Source organism: Leptonotus elevatus, chromosome 10, assembly GCF_054856555.1.
Source record: "Leptonotus elevatus isolate MCC_2025b chromosome 10, RoL_Lele_1.0, whole genome shotgun sequence".
Taxonomy (NCBI): Eukaryota; Metazoa; Chordata; class Actinopteri; order Syngnathiformes; family Syngnathidae; genus Leptonotus; species Leptonotus elevatus.
In genome coordinates this window covers 18,646,016-18,664,006 of record NC_141248.1, presented here as the reverse complement: position 1 = coordinate 18,664,006, position 17,991 = coordinate 18,646,016, and the positions used below count along the sequence as shown (strand labels likewise).

Sequence of the window (17,991 nt, the reverse complement as noted above, 5' to 3'; positions counted from 1 at the left end):
TATGACTGAATAACAAAAAATGCTAAATCAATGGAAATAATGAACCTTTACAAAGCGTGTCTTTTTAGTTTGCATGGAAAATGTTTGAAAGCCTCAAACTGGTAGTTTTAGGCCAGCACAAGACATCATATTGAATTAACCATGAACCATTCTTATTGCAAACAAACATAAAAATAAATAAAACGAGTAATGGGAAAAACTGTATCTTGCCTCTCTGAATCTGTTACTGCCCTCCTCGTTAATACTTCCTGGTTTACGTTGCTCCATGTCACAGCAGGCCTTGTTTTTCTGCCAATAAGTCCTTGTGATCTTAACTCATTTGCTCCCAAAAATGTATAACTACATTCTATTTTAAATGTTTTAAATGTCGTAAAAATCATAAAAAACGCATTTATACGTTTTTATGTTATGTTTTTTTTTAATGCTAGAGCATATAGAAGGCTTTGATGCAGGCTCTCAATTGCAGAGTAGTTATTACACAAACGGCAGCAGAGCAAAATAGATCAACCAGGGCCATGTTGAAAAAAAGCTAATTTACCCACAGTTCTATACAGATTTGTGAATAATGATGAAACTTTGCTGCAAAACGGCAACTGATAGAAATATATATTTTTCCTGATTAAAGAAGAGACTCTAATCTTTCTTTTGGTAGGTTCCATGTTTTTATAGCAATGGGGTAGATGCCACGGACTTCCGACTTCTGGGTTCCACCACCTGGAATTGACGCTTTGGAGTTATTCATGTGCAATTTGTGCATGTGTTTCATGTGTCATTATAATTGCACATAAAATGAAATGAAACCTCGGGTTATACAACAGACATTTGATCACTTGGACCTTCTGCCTTGTAGACGAAAAGAGGGAAAAGTTATGATGTATCAGAAACATACAGTGAAGTGTGAACGTGCAGGACTGTGCTCAGTGATGAACATCTGTTTTTATGTTTTTTGTTTTTTTTGTTTTTTTGCAACAGCTCTGCTCTCGCCACAGCAGAATGAGCGTGATGGCAGCATGTTGAGAAAAGAGAGACATGGAATCCAATTAAAAAGGCAAGAAAATGTAGACTTATTTGTAAATATGGAGTCGGTCAGCTTGTGACTTTTTCTAACATGCAGTGTTTAACAAATGTAACGCACCACCTGCCATGGAAATAAGCAGAGCACAAGTGCTTTAATGTGGACTCTTTCAGAGTGAGTGTTTTTTTCAAACCTGAATTCACCTTTTTATAGCCAACATTTGAACCACCTCCCGCTGGGCTTTTTTTAATGAATCGTAACGTAACGTTCAACCACTTTTCAAGAATGTCATTAAATATAATTTGACGTTTTAATCCAGAAATAATAAGGAGCCTTCCTAAATGTCAAGAGCTCGCTGAAATTGAAAGGACAAATGGAATAATACCATAAGAATAAAAAGACGGGATGGCAAAAGGAGGAATAGAACGAGTTAAAAAGTCTAGGTTGCCTCCTGGTTGATGAATTAACTGATCAAGAGGTGTGTCTTGATTCATTTCCCACCCCGAATAGTGAAGATCATTACAGGCCAGCTGGAAGGCACACCTTGGTCCATCACTTTCTCACCACTTCCTATTTACCTCCCGCTGATTTTTTTTTTCTCTCCTTCTACCCTCTACTTGCTTCTTGAGGTTTAATTATGCCTCGGGCTCAATGAGGCTGCCTCTGGCCCGGCATAAATGCATAAATAGTCCGACAGACGGAAGCGTGCGGGTGGACAGACTTGAAAAGGGCTTGCAAAAAGAAGAGCGCGGGTTTGCCGGTCAGTTAGCCGCCTGTCTGCCCGAGTCGTCCTTCGTATTTTGAGCCGCGTATAGCGTGAAGTACCTTTAACACCTGCGATGTGATAGTTGTTGTAAGGCAGGAGGAATTCCAGATGGCGTCGGTATGGCGAGATACGGGCTTTATTTGTATGATTGCTTGCGTGTTGTATCCTTTAGCGGTTTATTGAATATTGTATGGGAGAAATGCCGGTGAGAGGAAGGAGATGCAATGAGTAATCAATATTACATGAGTTAACTATCAGAGAATACTTATATTAAAAACAATGGAGGATCTGTTTGTTTTTTTAAACAACAAAAAAAGTTCAAGGAGAACCCAAGGGTTATCAGCATGTCTTTAAAAAGTTCAATGAAAACAAATAGCTCTGTATAGTTTTATACAGGAAATTTCCAAAATTTCCAATTTGCTGTCGGGTGAGTGTCAATGTTTTTCATTAGGGATAAATGAAAGTAGTGATCTAAAGCAGTGGTTCTCAACCCCGGTCCTCGAGTACCCCTATGCAGCCTGTTTGCATGTCTCCCTCAGCCAACACAGCTGAGGGATCGTGTTGGCTTTTGGAGACATGCAAAACAGGCTTGGTAGGGATACTTGAGGGCCAGAGTTGAGAACCACTGATTTAAAGGGATATGAGACTCACTCAGCCATTTTCAGCTGTAAAAGTTAGTATTTTGTCCAGAATAAATTTGATAACTACATTTTATTTTGGTATACAATGAATACCTTAAAAAAAATAAAAATTCACTTGCCGTACTTACTGAAAATGACATCACCTGTGCTGAGAAAGTAGGTAATGACCAATCATGGCTCACCTGTTTTCTGGGTTTGGTCACCAAACTGAACTATGTTTGATTGGTCGTTACCTACTTCCTCGGCACAGGTGATGTTATCTTCAGTCGACAGCAAGTGGAAGATTTTGTTTTTAAACATATTAATTGTACCTGAAAAATAATGAAGCTATCAAATTCATTCTGGGCAAAATATTAACATTTTTACTGCTGAAAATGTCTCAATGAGTCAAGTATCCCTTTAAAGGACCAAAGTCAACCAAAAAATAATAATTCTTGACAATATGTTCTATGGAGCTCCACTCGTCTAAACACGATATTCTGGTTAATATTGCATTAGTGGAATATGAGTTAAGCAGCAAAATCCAGCAGTTTTTATCAATATCAGAAGGCGGCCATTTTGCCACTTGCTGTCAAGTGAAAATGACATCACAGTTGCTCAGGTCTCAGGTAACAACCAATCACAGCTCAGCTTCAGAAAACAGGTGAGCTGTGAGTGGTCAAGCCCTGAGCAACTGTAATGTCATCTTCAGTCGACAGCAAGTGGCAAAATGGCCGCCCCCTGAGATGGATAAAAATGGCTGGATTTTGCTTCATAACTTTTATTCTACAAATGTCATACTAATCAGAATGTCATGTTTAGACTCGTGAGGTCACATATTATTGTCAAAAATTGATATTGATTAGGTTTGTTCTTTAAAAAAAATATAATTAAAATGCTGGCATGTTCCATTCCATTATTTTGTGGGTACTGATGATAGTTTACCATGTTGATATATAATATTTGTATTACCTTTGTTGGTATTCAATTATTGCTGTAACATATTGTATTCTAAAATTTTGCAAATTATTATTTAGATGGTATTGTATCTGTATTTAATGTTCCAGTTTTCTAAACATGCTATATTGGCCAGTAGGACTTGTATGGATGTAATTTAAATATCAGGGAAGCGGAAGTTGCACAAATGCTGTGTAATGTGTATATTGTTGGAAGATGGGGGTGGGATTTAAGAAGTTATCTTCTTCCCACTCCTTTTTCAGTAGCACATGTTGAGCTTTCTTTATTGTCACTGGTATACATGAAGATCTTGTTTTTTTTCTTTTCTTGCTATGACTATTTTCTGATGGTTTCCTACAATATTTTGCTGTGTTTGGCTTTTTGGAATATGTCATATTGCATGATCTGCTCAAAACAAATAAATCAATTCTAGAAATATTTAAGGTTGACTTCCCCTTTAAGTGGTTAGTGAGGAAAAAGGGACAAAAGTCAGAAGCTGTTGTATGATTGATTGGACCTTGTAATTCAGCCTCTCCATACGTCATCCGTTTCTTCTTCTTGCACTCACGGTGAGAGGCAAAGCAGCCTCTGCAAGTTCCAGTAATACTTGCTCATTATGAGGAGTGGTGAGTACTTGCATAACGCTTTCAATTTGCGCTTTTGTGTGTGTGTAGTTTCATTTGAGGAATCACTCCTCGTAGTTTCTCCCTCCCAAAGTTTCCTTGACCTGGGGTGCTTCTGAAAAGTGACTTGTGTCCCGTCCCACTCGATGGACTGTATTAGCTTGAACACAACAGAGAAGAAGACAAGGGACGAGGACAGAACGAATGGTGGGGTGGGATTTGCTGAGATTGATGTGATTGCACGCACACAAGTGAGATACAGGTGCGGGCAATCGCACGCACGCACACACACTCACCCAGGGTGGTATATGATCCAGAAAGTGTGGGATAATGGAAAAGCCTGGAGGGGTGTGAGGCTTGTGTCTTCTCCATAGCTACAACTCTCCACTGTCCGCTGCCTTGCCATCCATCAGACGCTCCACCACAAAGCCTACAGCCAGGCCTCCAAAATACTCATTAAAAGCAGGGCTTCCGCTAACAAACGGCACGGGAAAGTTCATCTTATGAAAGCAAAACAGCCGCGGCCATAACCCTAAATTTCATGTCAGCAATGCGAAAAAAGAAGACGAAGAAGAAATACCATGGTGTTAAAGGGAATTGGAATGCATTTGATCATTATGCATCACAGAATATTTTCTTACTTTTTAAAAAAAAAAAAATTAAGGAATGCTAGTACTTGCAATTAATGGCAATTAATTACATTTTTATTTAATTGAAATATTTAACCTGATAATATTTTTCCTATTCTAATATTTTTGGGGGTTGACAAATGTTGAAGGACAAAAAATAGTTTGGGAAAGATAGTGAATTAAGATATTAATTAAATAAATAATAAAATGATCACATATATATGTACAGTATATTGAACTTATTACCTAATAATCATCTATTTCAAGACCAATTTTCATTTCTTTCATTTCATTTCATTTCATTTCTCGACCTTTAAAAAAAAAAAAAACTTTAAAAAATGTCACAATAAATAAAATGTCCTTCCATGACGACGATTATTTACATTTAATTATGAGTCTTCGCAGTTTTATGAATGTACAAATTGTACAATGCTGTATACTGAACACCGGGATTGAAAGTCGACTCACATGCGATCTTGAGATGCCGAGCACTTTTCCTCGCTCTGCTGCTCAAAATGTATGATGAGTTCACCGTGATGACATGGAATTAGGCCACTTCAATTAGCGCTGCCATCAGTGGCTCGTTAGACAGGTGCTCCACGAAAACCCCTCCAATTGACGCACAGATGCCATGAGGGTTCTTCACGTAGTACGTTTATTCATGCGTGTTCAAGATTGGAGATTGATTTTTAAAATGTATTTAATATAGTAATTCTGCAGTATTTGCGGCACATTTTGTTACAGCGTAATTCAAAGAGATATCAGGCTACAGTCTGTAATTCGTCTTTGTTAGTCCCAGGAAGGCAAAATTCAATTTCTTCACTTATTTATTGCATGTACCTGTATGTGTGCTTATACAGAAAACTCTTATTAAACGTAGGGGTTATATATCGAGCTCTGACGTGAATATATGAAAATTCGCAAGTAATGGACGCCCCTGAAAAAAAAGTTTCTAATTGCCTAATAAAAAAATAAAATGATTTCAAACTTAAATACAGTATATCATAAACCATGATTCCAAAACACATTATTTCAAACCCTTTTGGGAGTTAAGTTGTAGACGGAAATCTACAGTATAGATAGACCCTTAAAAAAAAAAAAAAATATATATATATATATATATATATATATATATATATATATATATATAGAGAGAGAGAGAGAGAGAGAGAGCTTTAAATTCACCATCTGCTTTAATCGTTAATTTGGAGTGCACCGTGTTGTGTTGATACAGTGACTGGTAAACCGATAAAGTCGATTGCGAGGTGTGTAGGTAAAAAGAAAAGAAAAGCGGGGCTCGTGTGTGCATGCTATTATTGCTATATATTAAAAAAAAGTATTTTATTTTTATTTATTTTTTAATGAAAAAGGAGGTTATCGTTTTACATACCTCACTTGCTGAGTGTTCAAATAAGATCTGGAGCTGTGTTGCCCAGAATTTGAACTCATGGGTAGAGCTCTGTGCTCCCAAACCAGAGGGCGATGAGAGGGAAAAAAAAAGTTGATCGCAGGAACAATAAAAGGTTGGTTTTAAATAAATAAAAAAAAAATTTTAATGGTGAAAATATATATATATATATATATATAAAAAATATTTTACAAAAAAAACAAAAACAATAAAGCATGTCATTATTTGTCAAGTAAGACTTCAAAAGAGAGTTATGATTTTTGTTTTGTTTTAAATAGTTATGATATGGTCACCCTCTGCTAAGCTATTAGTAGCACAAAACTAACACTTGAACTTGAACGTGAAAAATCATAAGAGTTTTAGTTAGCTTCTATCAAAATGATTGCGGAAGCAAAAAATCTCCGTAAAAGGCCTCCTCAAGCCAGTCACCTTTTGTCCCTACATGATTTATTATTTGTCAACGTTGCAAGATACAAAACAAAGAGAATAACACTTTTGTTTTTTATGTCTGTCCAGCCCATATTCTTTCTTATTAGTACAGTACAAACATCCTGTTTGGATTGTAAAGCTTGATCACCGAACAGTTACTGTCTCCAAGCAGAAAAAGATTTGTACTTTCCACTCATCTTAATGCATTTTTTACGGCGCTTGCTCTTCATTCGGATTCCTGGTCAGACATCCACTGCCTACGTCTGCTTTCTGATTGAAATTCAAAAAGTGGACACACCTTTTGTGTGTGTGGGTGTGTGTGTGTGTGTGTGTGTGTGTGTGTGTGTGTGTGTGTGTGTGTGTGTGTGTGTGTGTGTGTGTGTGTGTGTGTGTGTGTGTGTGTGTGTGTGTGTGTGTGTGTGTGTGTGTGTGTGTGTGTGTGTGTGTGTGTGTGTGTGTGTGTGAATGGAAGAACAGTTGTTTTTTATGTGTGTATTGTTCACATGATGTGTACAGTATTTGTGAATGGACAGACATATTGTATGCATGTTATCATACGTGAGGGGGGGCAGTGAGCATCGCGATGTTGGTACACAACTATAAGACATGCTGCTTGGCGGTAGACTGCTTCTTAACAAGCTCCCACAATGCAATGCAATGTAAGAGGGAACCTGGTTTTGTGCAGGTGGGAAGGCACAAAGGAGCTCGTTATAACCTAAACTGCTCCGGCCTCAGCAAGAGCCCCGTATCCCATCTCGGCCTTTGAATGATAATCAACTCGGTGGCTTTTTTGACTGTATTGTCGACAAGGAGTTACTTGGTGGAAATTGTCTTCTCGCCTGAACATAGTTTTCCTCCCCACCACTTGTTTGTTCATCTGTCTCCGTTTGCCTCGTGATGTTCATGGTGTAAAAATTTCCTCTCCGGCCGACCAAACACATTTAATTGCCGGTGATGTGATCATGAGATTTCACTTGCGAACTGTGAACAGGAAAGTGTTGGACCATCATTAGCTGATTTTCTTTTTTCTTTCCTTTTTTTTTTTTTTTAAGCCCAATTTAGCAACAGTTCATCAGCCCACAGATGTTGTCTTTTTGCAATGTGGAGGACCTTTTAGTCTTCTTGACTTTTCAGAGGTTGCTTATTAATTCATCTCTCCTTTTCACGTTCTAATCTGCTTCTTTTTATTCATATTGTTCATGAAAGTGTGCGCTGCAATTTGCCTTTCAACCTGTTTATTTGGTATTTCGGAGGAGAGACAGGTGTAAAGTGTCAGACTTTGTAGTATATGAGCATTTTTAATGCAAAGGCGCATCCTGTACAGTGTTGCCAATTCCCCAGTAAGGAATGTAGCTCTTGGCGTTAAATGACATCATCACCTAATTTGCATAATCCACCATTTGCATGTAATTGTAATGGATGCCGTAGAAGATAGGAATAACAGCGTGGGAGGGGAAAAAAGTGAGTAAAAAAACACCCGTTATATGTTTAGAACTACAAACAAAATTTCTTGTTTTTTTTAATTTTGTCATTGAAATTAGGCCATCACTTCTCAAAATAACTTCATTAAATGCTTTGTCTACAGAGTAAAGTCTGTAGAGTAAATTTGACGATTTAGAGTGGGACCAAATAGACTTTATTGGAAGAGCGTAAAATAAAGAATTGAAAACAACAAAATAAAAGTCACTCAAAGGTTGGTGAACGAATTCACGACTTTCAGTTTGGGAAACTGCCTCACTACCACCTCAGCTATGACCCTTCTACTAGTTGGGTTTCCATCAACACATTTGTATTACATTTTTCAAGAAATACGAAAAAACTGAATAGAAACGCTAGAAATTCAAAAAAAAGGCCAAAATTCGCAAAATAAAAGTTTTTATGCTTAGAGGGGGTGGATTTTGAAGCCTATTAAAAAAAGGAAAATGTGAATTTTGACTATGGAAATTGCTGGCAAGACTGTATACACGTCACACGTTTTGACCGGTTATTACGTCACACGTACGTTTGTAGTCCCAAAGCAATGACGGACGATAAAGTAAGGTATGTTTGAGGGGGACGACGAAACGGAAATTATTTTTAGAATTCATTAAACAAGTGAATATTAGATTTTCCTTGTCTGAGTTTTTACTATTTTAGATGGAAAACAGAAAATAAATCCTACAGTTTATCAAGAATTACAAAAGCAATCTCATACGACGTCATCGCACGGCACAGTCGCTTCCTTGTCTTCTTCTTTTAAATTACTAGTGGATCACATCCATATGGTGTATACCGCCAACTACAGGAGCGGAGTCCCCTCTCAATATTCACAAAAAAAGAACGGATGGAAACGGGCACAAGTCGCTTGTCCGTTTTGTACATTTTCAGTCAATTTGCTTAAAACGTTTGAAACAATTTGATGGAAACCTGACTACTGTTTGCGTCTATCAAAGAGGAGTTACGAAGATTCCAGCTGGCACACAGCAGGAGCTGCGTGGCTCAAGGTCGTGAGTTTGTTCCTTAACCCTTGAGTGGCTTTAATTTTTTGTATTTTTTTTCTCGATTCTTTACTTTACTTTCTTCCAGGTGTAGATATTACTCTAAAACTGAGTCTATTTGGTCCCACCCTAAATAGTCAAATTTGCTCTACAAAATTTACTGTGTAACAGAAAAAGTCGCTAAGATTTGTCGCTAGTCGCTTTTGATATAAAAAAAAAAGTCACCAAGGTTTTGAAAAGTCGCTAATTTGGCAAAACAGATTTTGTACTGTATATGTGAATGGGTAGGCTAGTATTTACATTTTGTATATAATTATACAGACAGATGTTTACATCATGCATATATATATGTGACTGAATGAATATATCTTTTTTTTTTTTTCAGTCGGGCATGTCAGAAAGAGGAGCACAATGGAATGTATGTGACTGGAATGGCAAGCAGTTGAGGTCTAGGTTGCGTTCCATATTTGCTTAAACAGAAATACTAATACTTCAGCAAAGAGTCCATGGGGGGGAGGGGGGTAGGGATTAGTGTCCGGGGATAAAAAATAGTAGAGGGACGGTTGGAGGTGGAAAAGAAACTCTTAAAAAAAAAAAAAAAAAAAAAAAATCTTCAGTCCCTTGAGAGCCTTATGTCAGGGGTCATCTTTGACTTGATAATCTTGCTTGTCTTGGCCACACTGGGCAAACGCACACAGAAACACACACACGTGCGCACACACACACACCCACACACACACACACAGGCAACCAAGAAAGGGTGTCCCAGGGGAGCGTAGCTACCTGTCACAGTGCCTACATATACCTCCAGGCTGCTGGCTGCTGAGGGGTGGCGGCTTGTCACCGTGCCCGGCTACGAAGTCACCTTTCGGGGATACGAATCTTAATAAGGTGGGGATGAAGGAGGGCCGAGCAGATGCTTGTGTGTGTGTGTGTTGGGTGGTGTGTGTGTGAGAGATGGAAAGTTGCAGAGTGCCGACAGGTCCTGTTTGCTTCCTGCGCGCCTGATTATTTTGGGAAATGTAGAACAATGGCTGCTTGAACTTGCTTTTATCGCCTCGTTATCGATGCAACCACCGTGAACCACAAACAAGGCGGCTGACAGCAGCGTCATTTGAGCTAATATTACATCTGACAAGGATTAAATAATCGTCACGGAAAATGAGCGGCGGTTTCTGGCATGAGCAATATTTGCGGCCCGTACCCCAAAATTGCAGTGTGAAATGATTTTGTTTTGTGTAAACTATTTGGAACGATAAAGCTTTTCAAAGGCTCACATTTGCCTCTTCTGAAAATGTGTACTTTTCGGGCTGTTCTTAAACGATGCCACTGACTTAAGGAACTCAAAATCCAGTAATGTGACTACAAAAGCGAAATCATCCCCTGAAGTCTTTCCAAGAGGAAGAGATCGAAAAAGAGGCATGCATTTGAAGCAGAGCTCCCTTGTTGCTCCGAGACTTTAAAAACAAACCAGAAATATTATCTTCCCTTAAAGCCCTCCAGCTATCGAGAGCTACAAACACGTGGCGCAACCAAGACATGATCGCAAAACGTGCTCATAATTTGAGTTTGGGTTTTTTTCCGGAAATTTTTGGTTGCATTCTAAATTTGACATTTGGAGTTCTCGACTTTGGAGTTTCCACTATATTATATGCTATACTATATTATTTATTTTAGGGGTGTCAAAATTAGTGCATTCATTTTGAGTTAATTTAAAGTTCCTTTAACGACACACTTGAAATTTGATGAAATATTATGAAATTACTGTATCAATGACTAAAAAATGCAGCCATATTTCCATTAGTTACATTTTTTCCCACTTTTATGTTAGCAAGAGTATGAAAACGTAGAAAAAATATTTTATTGTACATTTACAACAGATATAAAATTTGCGATTAATCGTGAGTTAACTATTTAAGCCATGCGACAACACAAATATATAAATAGCCATATTTCTATTAGTTAAAAAAAAACATCATGTTAAGAAGAGTATGAAGACTTGGGAAAAAATATTTTATTGTACATTTTATTGTACGTTAAGAACAGATATAAAATGTGTGATTAATTGTGAGTTAACTATTCAAGTCATGCAATTAATTAAATCCCTAATTTTTTTATTTAAGGATTGAAATTATCCGAGCCAAATGTAAAAAAGTTGTTTTTCCAGAAATGCGGACAGGTTGATGACTTGGATTTAGAGACGCATTAGCGCATACTGGATGTTATGTGTACAGCCTCGGTGTGGCTGGTGTTTGATGTATTAGTGGCATTTCTTCTTTTTTTTTTTGCCGGGTGGCATTGATGTTGTACATCATCTGATTTGGACACATCAATGCCTTGTGAGTTGAGGTCACAGTGAAACGTAAACACCGACACACACTCACAGAGTACACTGAACTGGATCGATCGCCACGCAGTCGTCTGAGCCTCTGTGTTTTTTTTTTTTTTTTTTAAATAAGCCCTGATCAATATGTGATGCAGTCTAATTTTTTTTAGTAGGTACTGAAAAGGATAGCCAAAAATGTGTGGCCTCTTTAGAGTGCCTTGTTGCGGTGTGACCGGTTGGCATACATTCAGGCCGGCGGATGCTCGAAATATCACCGTCAGTGATTTAGGTCAACATTGGATCATTCAGAAATGATAAGAGAACTTCTGGAGTCAGTTGGCTGCACTGAGAGAAAATGGGGTGAATAATTTAGCATGCCCTGCTTTTCAGTTATGTATTTGTAAAACAAAAGTTTAAAATATTGTTTCCATTTTGTTCCACTTTATGATTGGGTCCCACTTGGTTTTGATTATTTACAAAGTAAATAAATAAATAGAATGTTCTATGTGACAAAGCATTAAAAAGTTTAAGGGGGGTAATATTTTTGCAAGGCGTTGTATTTTCACAGCTCAAACATTTAGCGGTGATTTTTAACATCAAAATTATGTAGCCCTAATATAAATACAAGTTCCTGTTTTTGAGGTCGTGTTACCATATTCCCACTAAATATCACTCCAACATGATCCCTGTCAATTCCCACACTAACCCCCCCCCCCCCCCCCCCCCCCCCCCCGCGCACCCGTCCACACGGCGACGCCGGCACACACGATTCTGTCCATGTGCACGTTACGTGCCGTCCTGACGCGCGTCATCCCATCCAATTATTCCACTTCTCCCCGTGCTCCCCATTAGCGCTCCTCTGCCATTCCCTTGTCCTGCGACAACACATTTGAATGACAATGCCGCACACCGTCGCTCTCCATTCTGAAGCCACCTGCAGAAGAAGGGAAAACAACCCTGGCTGCTTTTATACAGCCGCTGTGAAATGACTATTTACGCACACAAAGGGCTCCATTACTGCCAGCTGACCTCTCAGCATTATACTCAACAACCTCCCGATAAGATATGGCGGCGTGTGTGGATATGCTTTTGGGGTGTGTTATTCCCAGGAATCCTTTAGGGATAATTCTGCTAACTGTTTGCTACTGTTGCAGGGTTCTTTTTAACCTAAAGTAGCCGATATATAGCACAGTAGTATACTGTACTGTGATAAATTGCGAGAAAACGTCTTGAATACATAAGGTTAAAAAATGGACAAAATCCTATGGCGCGCTACGTTTCAGGTCGTGGCCACCAACATCATAACGTTAACCTCATTAATGATAATTCTGCTTCCTGTTTCCTTTGGCCAACAAAATATGAAGGGGGGACTCAGTCACTCTTCAGTGCAATGCGTATGCCAACTCTATGGCTCCAGTAAAGTAGTGCTCACACATGTGCAGTGGAAGCTAGCAGGCGAGGCTAACGTTAGCCAAAAGCTAGCGCTGATCGCCGCTAGCCTTAATAAAGTTATATCAGTGGTGAGGAACAAGGGCAGAGATACAAAGTGAAGATGTGAAAAAGAATGCGAAAAGCTGAAGAAGTACCAAGGACTGGAGGAAGAACTAAGAAAATGTTGTTGTTCTGTTAGCATAAAGTCCTGAGCTAACGCTAGCAAGATCTTAGCTCCCCCCCCCCAAAAAAAATCCTTTCTTCATTGTTACACTTAATACATTTTTACACCACATATATACTTATATATTTAATCCATTTTAAAGTCTGTACTTTTTTAAAAAACTTTTACTGAAGTAAAGGAGTTAAAAACTTCTACATATACCAGTAATTGTTTACACAAGTAGGCCTACCAGTAGTACTTCTATGTATATAGAATAATGGCAGCCGGATGATATTTGTGAGGGGAAATTCAGAGCTTCTTGTTCATTCATTTGCGTCTAGCTTAGTCGCCGGCGCTGCCGCTAAGTGGAACAGGGACGTGGAGCAGCTGAGCGAAATTCGCCTGCCACTTCTAATGTGGATCATGATATTGCACTCGCACCGGGCGAAAGCAGCTACACTGTGTGTGTGTGTGTGTGTGTGTGTGTGCGGGTGGCGAATGTTAGGACAGAGCCCACTGCTGTGGGCTCGCAAATCACAGACAAGGCGGCCGTGTTTTTACATTCTTGGAATCCCGCTGCGTTTGATAGACTTTCATGTTCAAGAGGAGATGTAGAAATGGACGCTACAGCAGTCAGACGTGGACCAAGGAGAAACTATTTCCGTCTGAGACTTTGGAAAGAGGAGTTTCAGAACACAAAGCAGGAAAACACAAGTCATGAAATCTCAAGTCAATGTCCATGACAAACCAAAGCTGCAGAAAGAAATGGAGCTGATAAGTTGAGTATTGGATTTCTTCCCTTGGCAAGTGGAACAGGTTATTTTTTTGTGTGTTTATAAAAATACAAATAAATAAATAAATAAAAGAAAAATAGCTGTATGCCCTCTGTGGCTGACAGAATTCCTCCCCAAAAAATCCAAGCATTGAAAGTGACGTTACTATTCCTGCCAGTAGAGGGCAACATAGTTGACTTATTAGTTTTCCTCCTTGTGTGAGCCACAATGTTATGCCCACACACAATTACCATTTAGAACTTCTTTCATAATAATGTCCATCTGTTTAAGTGTAGTTCGTTCAAATTTAGTAGCAAATGGGGGAAAAAATCCAGGACCAGTTCCTTTTGATGGAGCCCTAATGTGAATAAACACACTGTAAGAAGTGAGTAACATTTGCATGTGTCCTCATTGAAGTGTTTGCAGTGACAGTTTATCTCACAGGGAGGCAGCGCCGTGTCACACACTGAGCACGCACTCACACACACTGCCATATACATGTCTTATCCCAGATTTAGTGGTACAACCGTATGCCATGAACTGGCATTTTCGCCGTAGAAACCCCAAAAAAAGAACATGAAATCGTCCTAGAGAAATCAGTGCCCTCAAGTTAGTCGAGCTCAAACTACACAACTTTTTTTTCCATTCATGACAGTTGCCCTGATGAATTTGCTCTTTGTCGTGGATTGGGTGAGTGGCCGCGTGCTGTTTCTAATACAACACAGTTCGTCGGGTTGGCGGGACCAAAAGAAAAGAGGCAGCAGGGTCAGTTTTTTGGACATGAAGGGCCGCGGGACACAAATGTGGGTTGATTGATTATGAATTTGATCTAATGCTAGCTGCTTTGAGTGCCTTAATCACATCAGGACCTTTTTTTTTGGGGGGGGGGCACATGTTTTTATTTTTCATTTTGTTTTTTTATGCAAGTTCTTCGTTCTGGGTGTGTGTTTTGTAACAGTCCGTAATACTGCACTGCGCCACATGGTGCCGCTTCTTTGTTTTGTTGTGCCGATGGGTCGCTTCTTCGTTTTGCCTTTTAAATATACTTTTTGCCATGGAACTAAACAGTCGTGTGTGTACAAGACTGCTACTTTCCTGTGACACGTGTAAAACACCTTCTTTTTTTTGGGGGGGCGGTCTCTTTAATAAAGCTAGTACAATTCGAACTTCGCACATCTCTGCTGCTTTGGCTATGCAGTAATGCCTGTCCATGGTTGTCCTTTACCCAAACCACCACGTTTTAGAGTGTGGAGAAGAAACCTATTGATTTTCAGAGGTTTAATATCCCCTTCTCGTCAAAATGTTTGACATGTGACATCACGTTCTGTCCCTTCCGTTCTGGTCGAAGTCCCGCCCATTTACTTCTGGCCCCGCCCATTTACCCAAATGTGTGCACGTTTCCTATGATATCATACATCCAGTCCTGCCCCCCTATGCCCAAATATGGACTAGGTAGCTTTGATACACCTCATTTCCTAGTATCTTCTAGTCACAGGGCATTGATTCTTAAAGTGTAGTAAACGTGCTCCCTCTAGTGGCAAGCAAAAGAATCATTGCTTAAGTACAGTTCAGTTGTGTTGTTTTCGTGCAACATATTTGCATTAAATGTTTTTCCATTTTTATTTTGGTACTTGGAATCTTATCTAATTTGTGTGCACAGCATTTAATCGAATCATTATTTAAGAATAACATTTATTTCCCAATAGTTGAGCATATCGTTAAATGCACAAAATGGCTTCCAATAAATGTATTAGTTTTAGTGGAACTTGAAGTACTCTTTTTTTAAAGTGGTAGTTTAAGGGCTCTAGTGCAAAAGTACTTTCACACGATGAGAGCCTGAATAGCTAAGCTTAGCTCCCCCTTTTTGCTCTTGTTTTAAAAAGCGGGAAATCCTACTTGTCCATATAAGGCAGCGGTCCTTTGTGACGCGCGCAGGTAGAGCGTGAGGAAGAGGAGGAGGAGGAAGAGGTGGGAGGAGAGAAAGGAGTGGCGCGTAAGAGCCTAGAGGTGATGTACAGTATCTCTTCCCCTCTCTACAACAGCCACTCACAACGCCGAAACCCCCCCAGGAAGCGCGCGCGCACTCCTTCCAAACCATCAGCAAATAGCGGACTTCTTTCTGCATGCCGCAAAACTTGGCGCACAAGGTCCAGCGATGAGCGCAGGCGGACGGCGCGGATGTTGTGCATGAGGCGGAGAGGAGCGGCGAGACACCCGAGTTGTCGTCCAGTATCGCGCGCCGCGGAGTGCCAACAACTTTGAGACAACTTGTCACCCCGGCTGGCTGTCGCGGTTGGGATTTCCGCCGCCGCCGCCGCGCGTCTTTTCCCGTCCATCCTCCTCCTCCTCCTCCTCCTCCTTCCTCTTTTTTTTTCGCTCCATATATGCGCAAACAAGGAGGCGTCGAGTTGCGTTTGTGAACGGAAGGTGACATGCAGGTGCTCGGATGGACCGCGCTCGTCCTCTGCCAGTGGATCCTGCGTAAGGTGAGCTTTCAAAGAGTCAAATGGCGCATGCGGATCGCGCGTAAAAGCGCAAAAGCACCTGAAGCGTTATTATACTTAAAAAAAAAAGTGGCTTGTCCTGTAGCATAATCGCATATAATTGGGTTTGATATTAATCTATAATCTAACCAACACTTGTCAACTTAAATTTTTTATGTTTAGCATACTTTTCAGATGCTGGGTGTTTAAAATAGCCCCAAAACAATTTGAATTGTTTTTCCCTCCAGTCAATGTTTGTTTGCACTAAAATCACGTCAGTTGTGTACTGCTTATCTTAAGTACAGTTTTGCGCAAAAAACAACAAAAAAACATAAGTGATCAGCACTCCAAGATCAAGCAATTAAAAGATTAGGATGGACTTTGGGGGCACTTGTGTCTCAATCATATTGAAACAAAACACACCACTTTCTTAGCAACTTAATGTCGATTTGTTAGTAAATGGAAAAAAACGTGACATTTTTTAGACTTATTGCATACAAATATAGCAAAAAGCCTCCCCTATTTTTGCACCATTGCAACTTTTTAAACTATTTTATTGCTTTTAATGCTTTAATTTCATGTATCTGCAGTATATGGCAGTCTATATTGAGTCTTTGTAACAATGATAGTTGTTTGGGAATTTTCGACGGTGAATGATGCCGCTGCTGCTGCTGCTGTGGGCATCCCTATAGTGCAGTAGTGTAAAGCAGTGCACAGTGCACACACCCTTATCTATTTATCTATTTGTGCTGGCAGCAACTTCCTTTCATTTTTTGTCTCCTTCTGAAGTTGAACGTGCCGCTGGCTTGTATTATTATCTCCGCATCGCCGCTGCTCAAGTGGAGTTTAGTTTGGCTCTGCTGCTGATTATATGTTTGCCCTCGTATTATCAATGGGCTTTTTTTGTTGTTGTTGTTGCTATAGTTAGAAAATAGATAGTGCTGTAAATGTATCATATGTTCTGAAAAGAGATCTATCCATCCTTCTCCCGCTCTTCCATGACGGATAATTTGATTTCTTACTCTCAAGAATTCAAAGCACTTACAAGTATTGACGACGATGTTGGAATGGATTGCGATTGGCTTTGTTTAAAGTGAAGAGAGCAACACTGAAGATGTTAAGTGTGATCTTTGTGCCTCAAGTTGAGTTGTTACGTAGCCGAGGTTACTGGGATTATTTATTTATTCATTTTGGGCTTTTGCACATCCGTTATTAGCAATTGGACAACATCTCTAGGATAAGTGCATCTTTGAGGAAATGGTCAAAATGACTCTAAATGGACACTTCACACCAAAATGGCTGTTCGGTTTATAACATGACGTTTTTTTTTATCGTGTTTACCAAATTGCATGTTGTTAAGCGAAACTGTTAGTAATTCTTCACCATTTAGTATAATTTATTTGTCTCCTTCCTAGTAATTGTTCAAAATCTCTGGGACACGTTTGACTTCAAAAGACACCTGCAAAAGGGCACAAAATGATTTTTTTTTTTTTGTCTTTTCGGGCATACGGAGGCTTTTTTGTGGGTCTACACACGATAGACGACATGTCGACCAAATCTTATGCTGATCAGTCAAACTGGCTTCAGAGGCTGGATTTTCAAAACATTCAAGGGGGTCAAAAACAGAAATATTTTCCTCATTCATGTATCTAATATATGTAGCTGCAAATTGGTAGCACTCTGACAAAGCTCCTAAGACAAATTTGCCTTTGGCGGATGCTTCAAAACGGCCAAAATGACCCTAAAATTGCCGGTGTAAACCAAAATGGCAGACTTCCTGTACCTTTTCAGGCATGGCTTCTGGAGTCTTCTTTGTGGGTCCGCTTATGATAAATGTGTCTACCAAATAAAATTGTATGTTGCTAAGTCACATTGGCTAGAGGGGCCAGTG

At 39.5% G+C, this 17,991-nt stretch overlaps 1 protein-coding gene across 4 annotated transcripts in view; it reads left to right on the top strand.

Moving 5' to 3' along the window:
* nxph4 (neurexophilin 4) overlaps positions 1–17,991 on the top strand; it is an 85,582-nt gene that overhangs the window by 24,927 nt on the left and 42,664 nt on the right. The window contains exon 1 of one of the 4 annotated variants that reach the window (XM_086087052.1): positions 15,612–16,103. The exons of the other annotated variants lie outside the window; for them this stretch is intronic. Within the exon in view, the coding sequence (XP_085943178.1) occupies positions 16,050–16,103 (54 nt within the window). The 5' untranslated portion in view covers positions 15,612–16,049. Of the gene's footprint in view, positions 1–15,611; positions 16,104–17,991 lie in introns of those variants that run through there. 4 annotated transcript variants of the gene reach the window in all.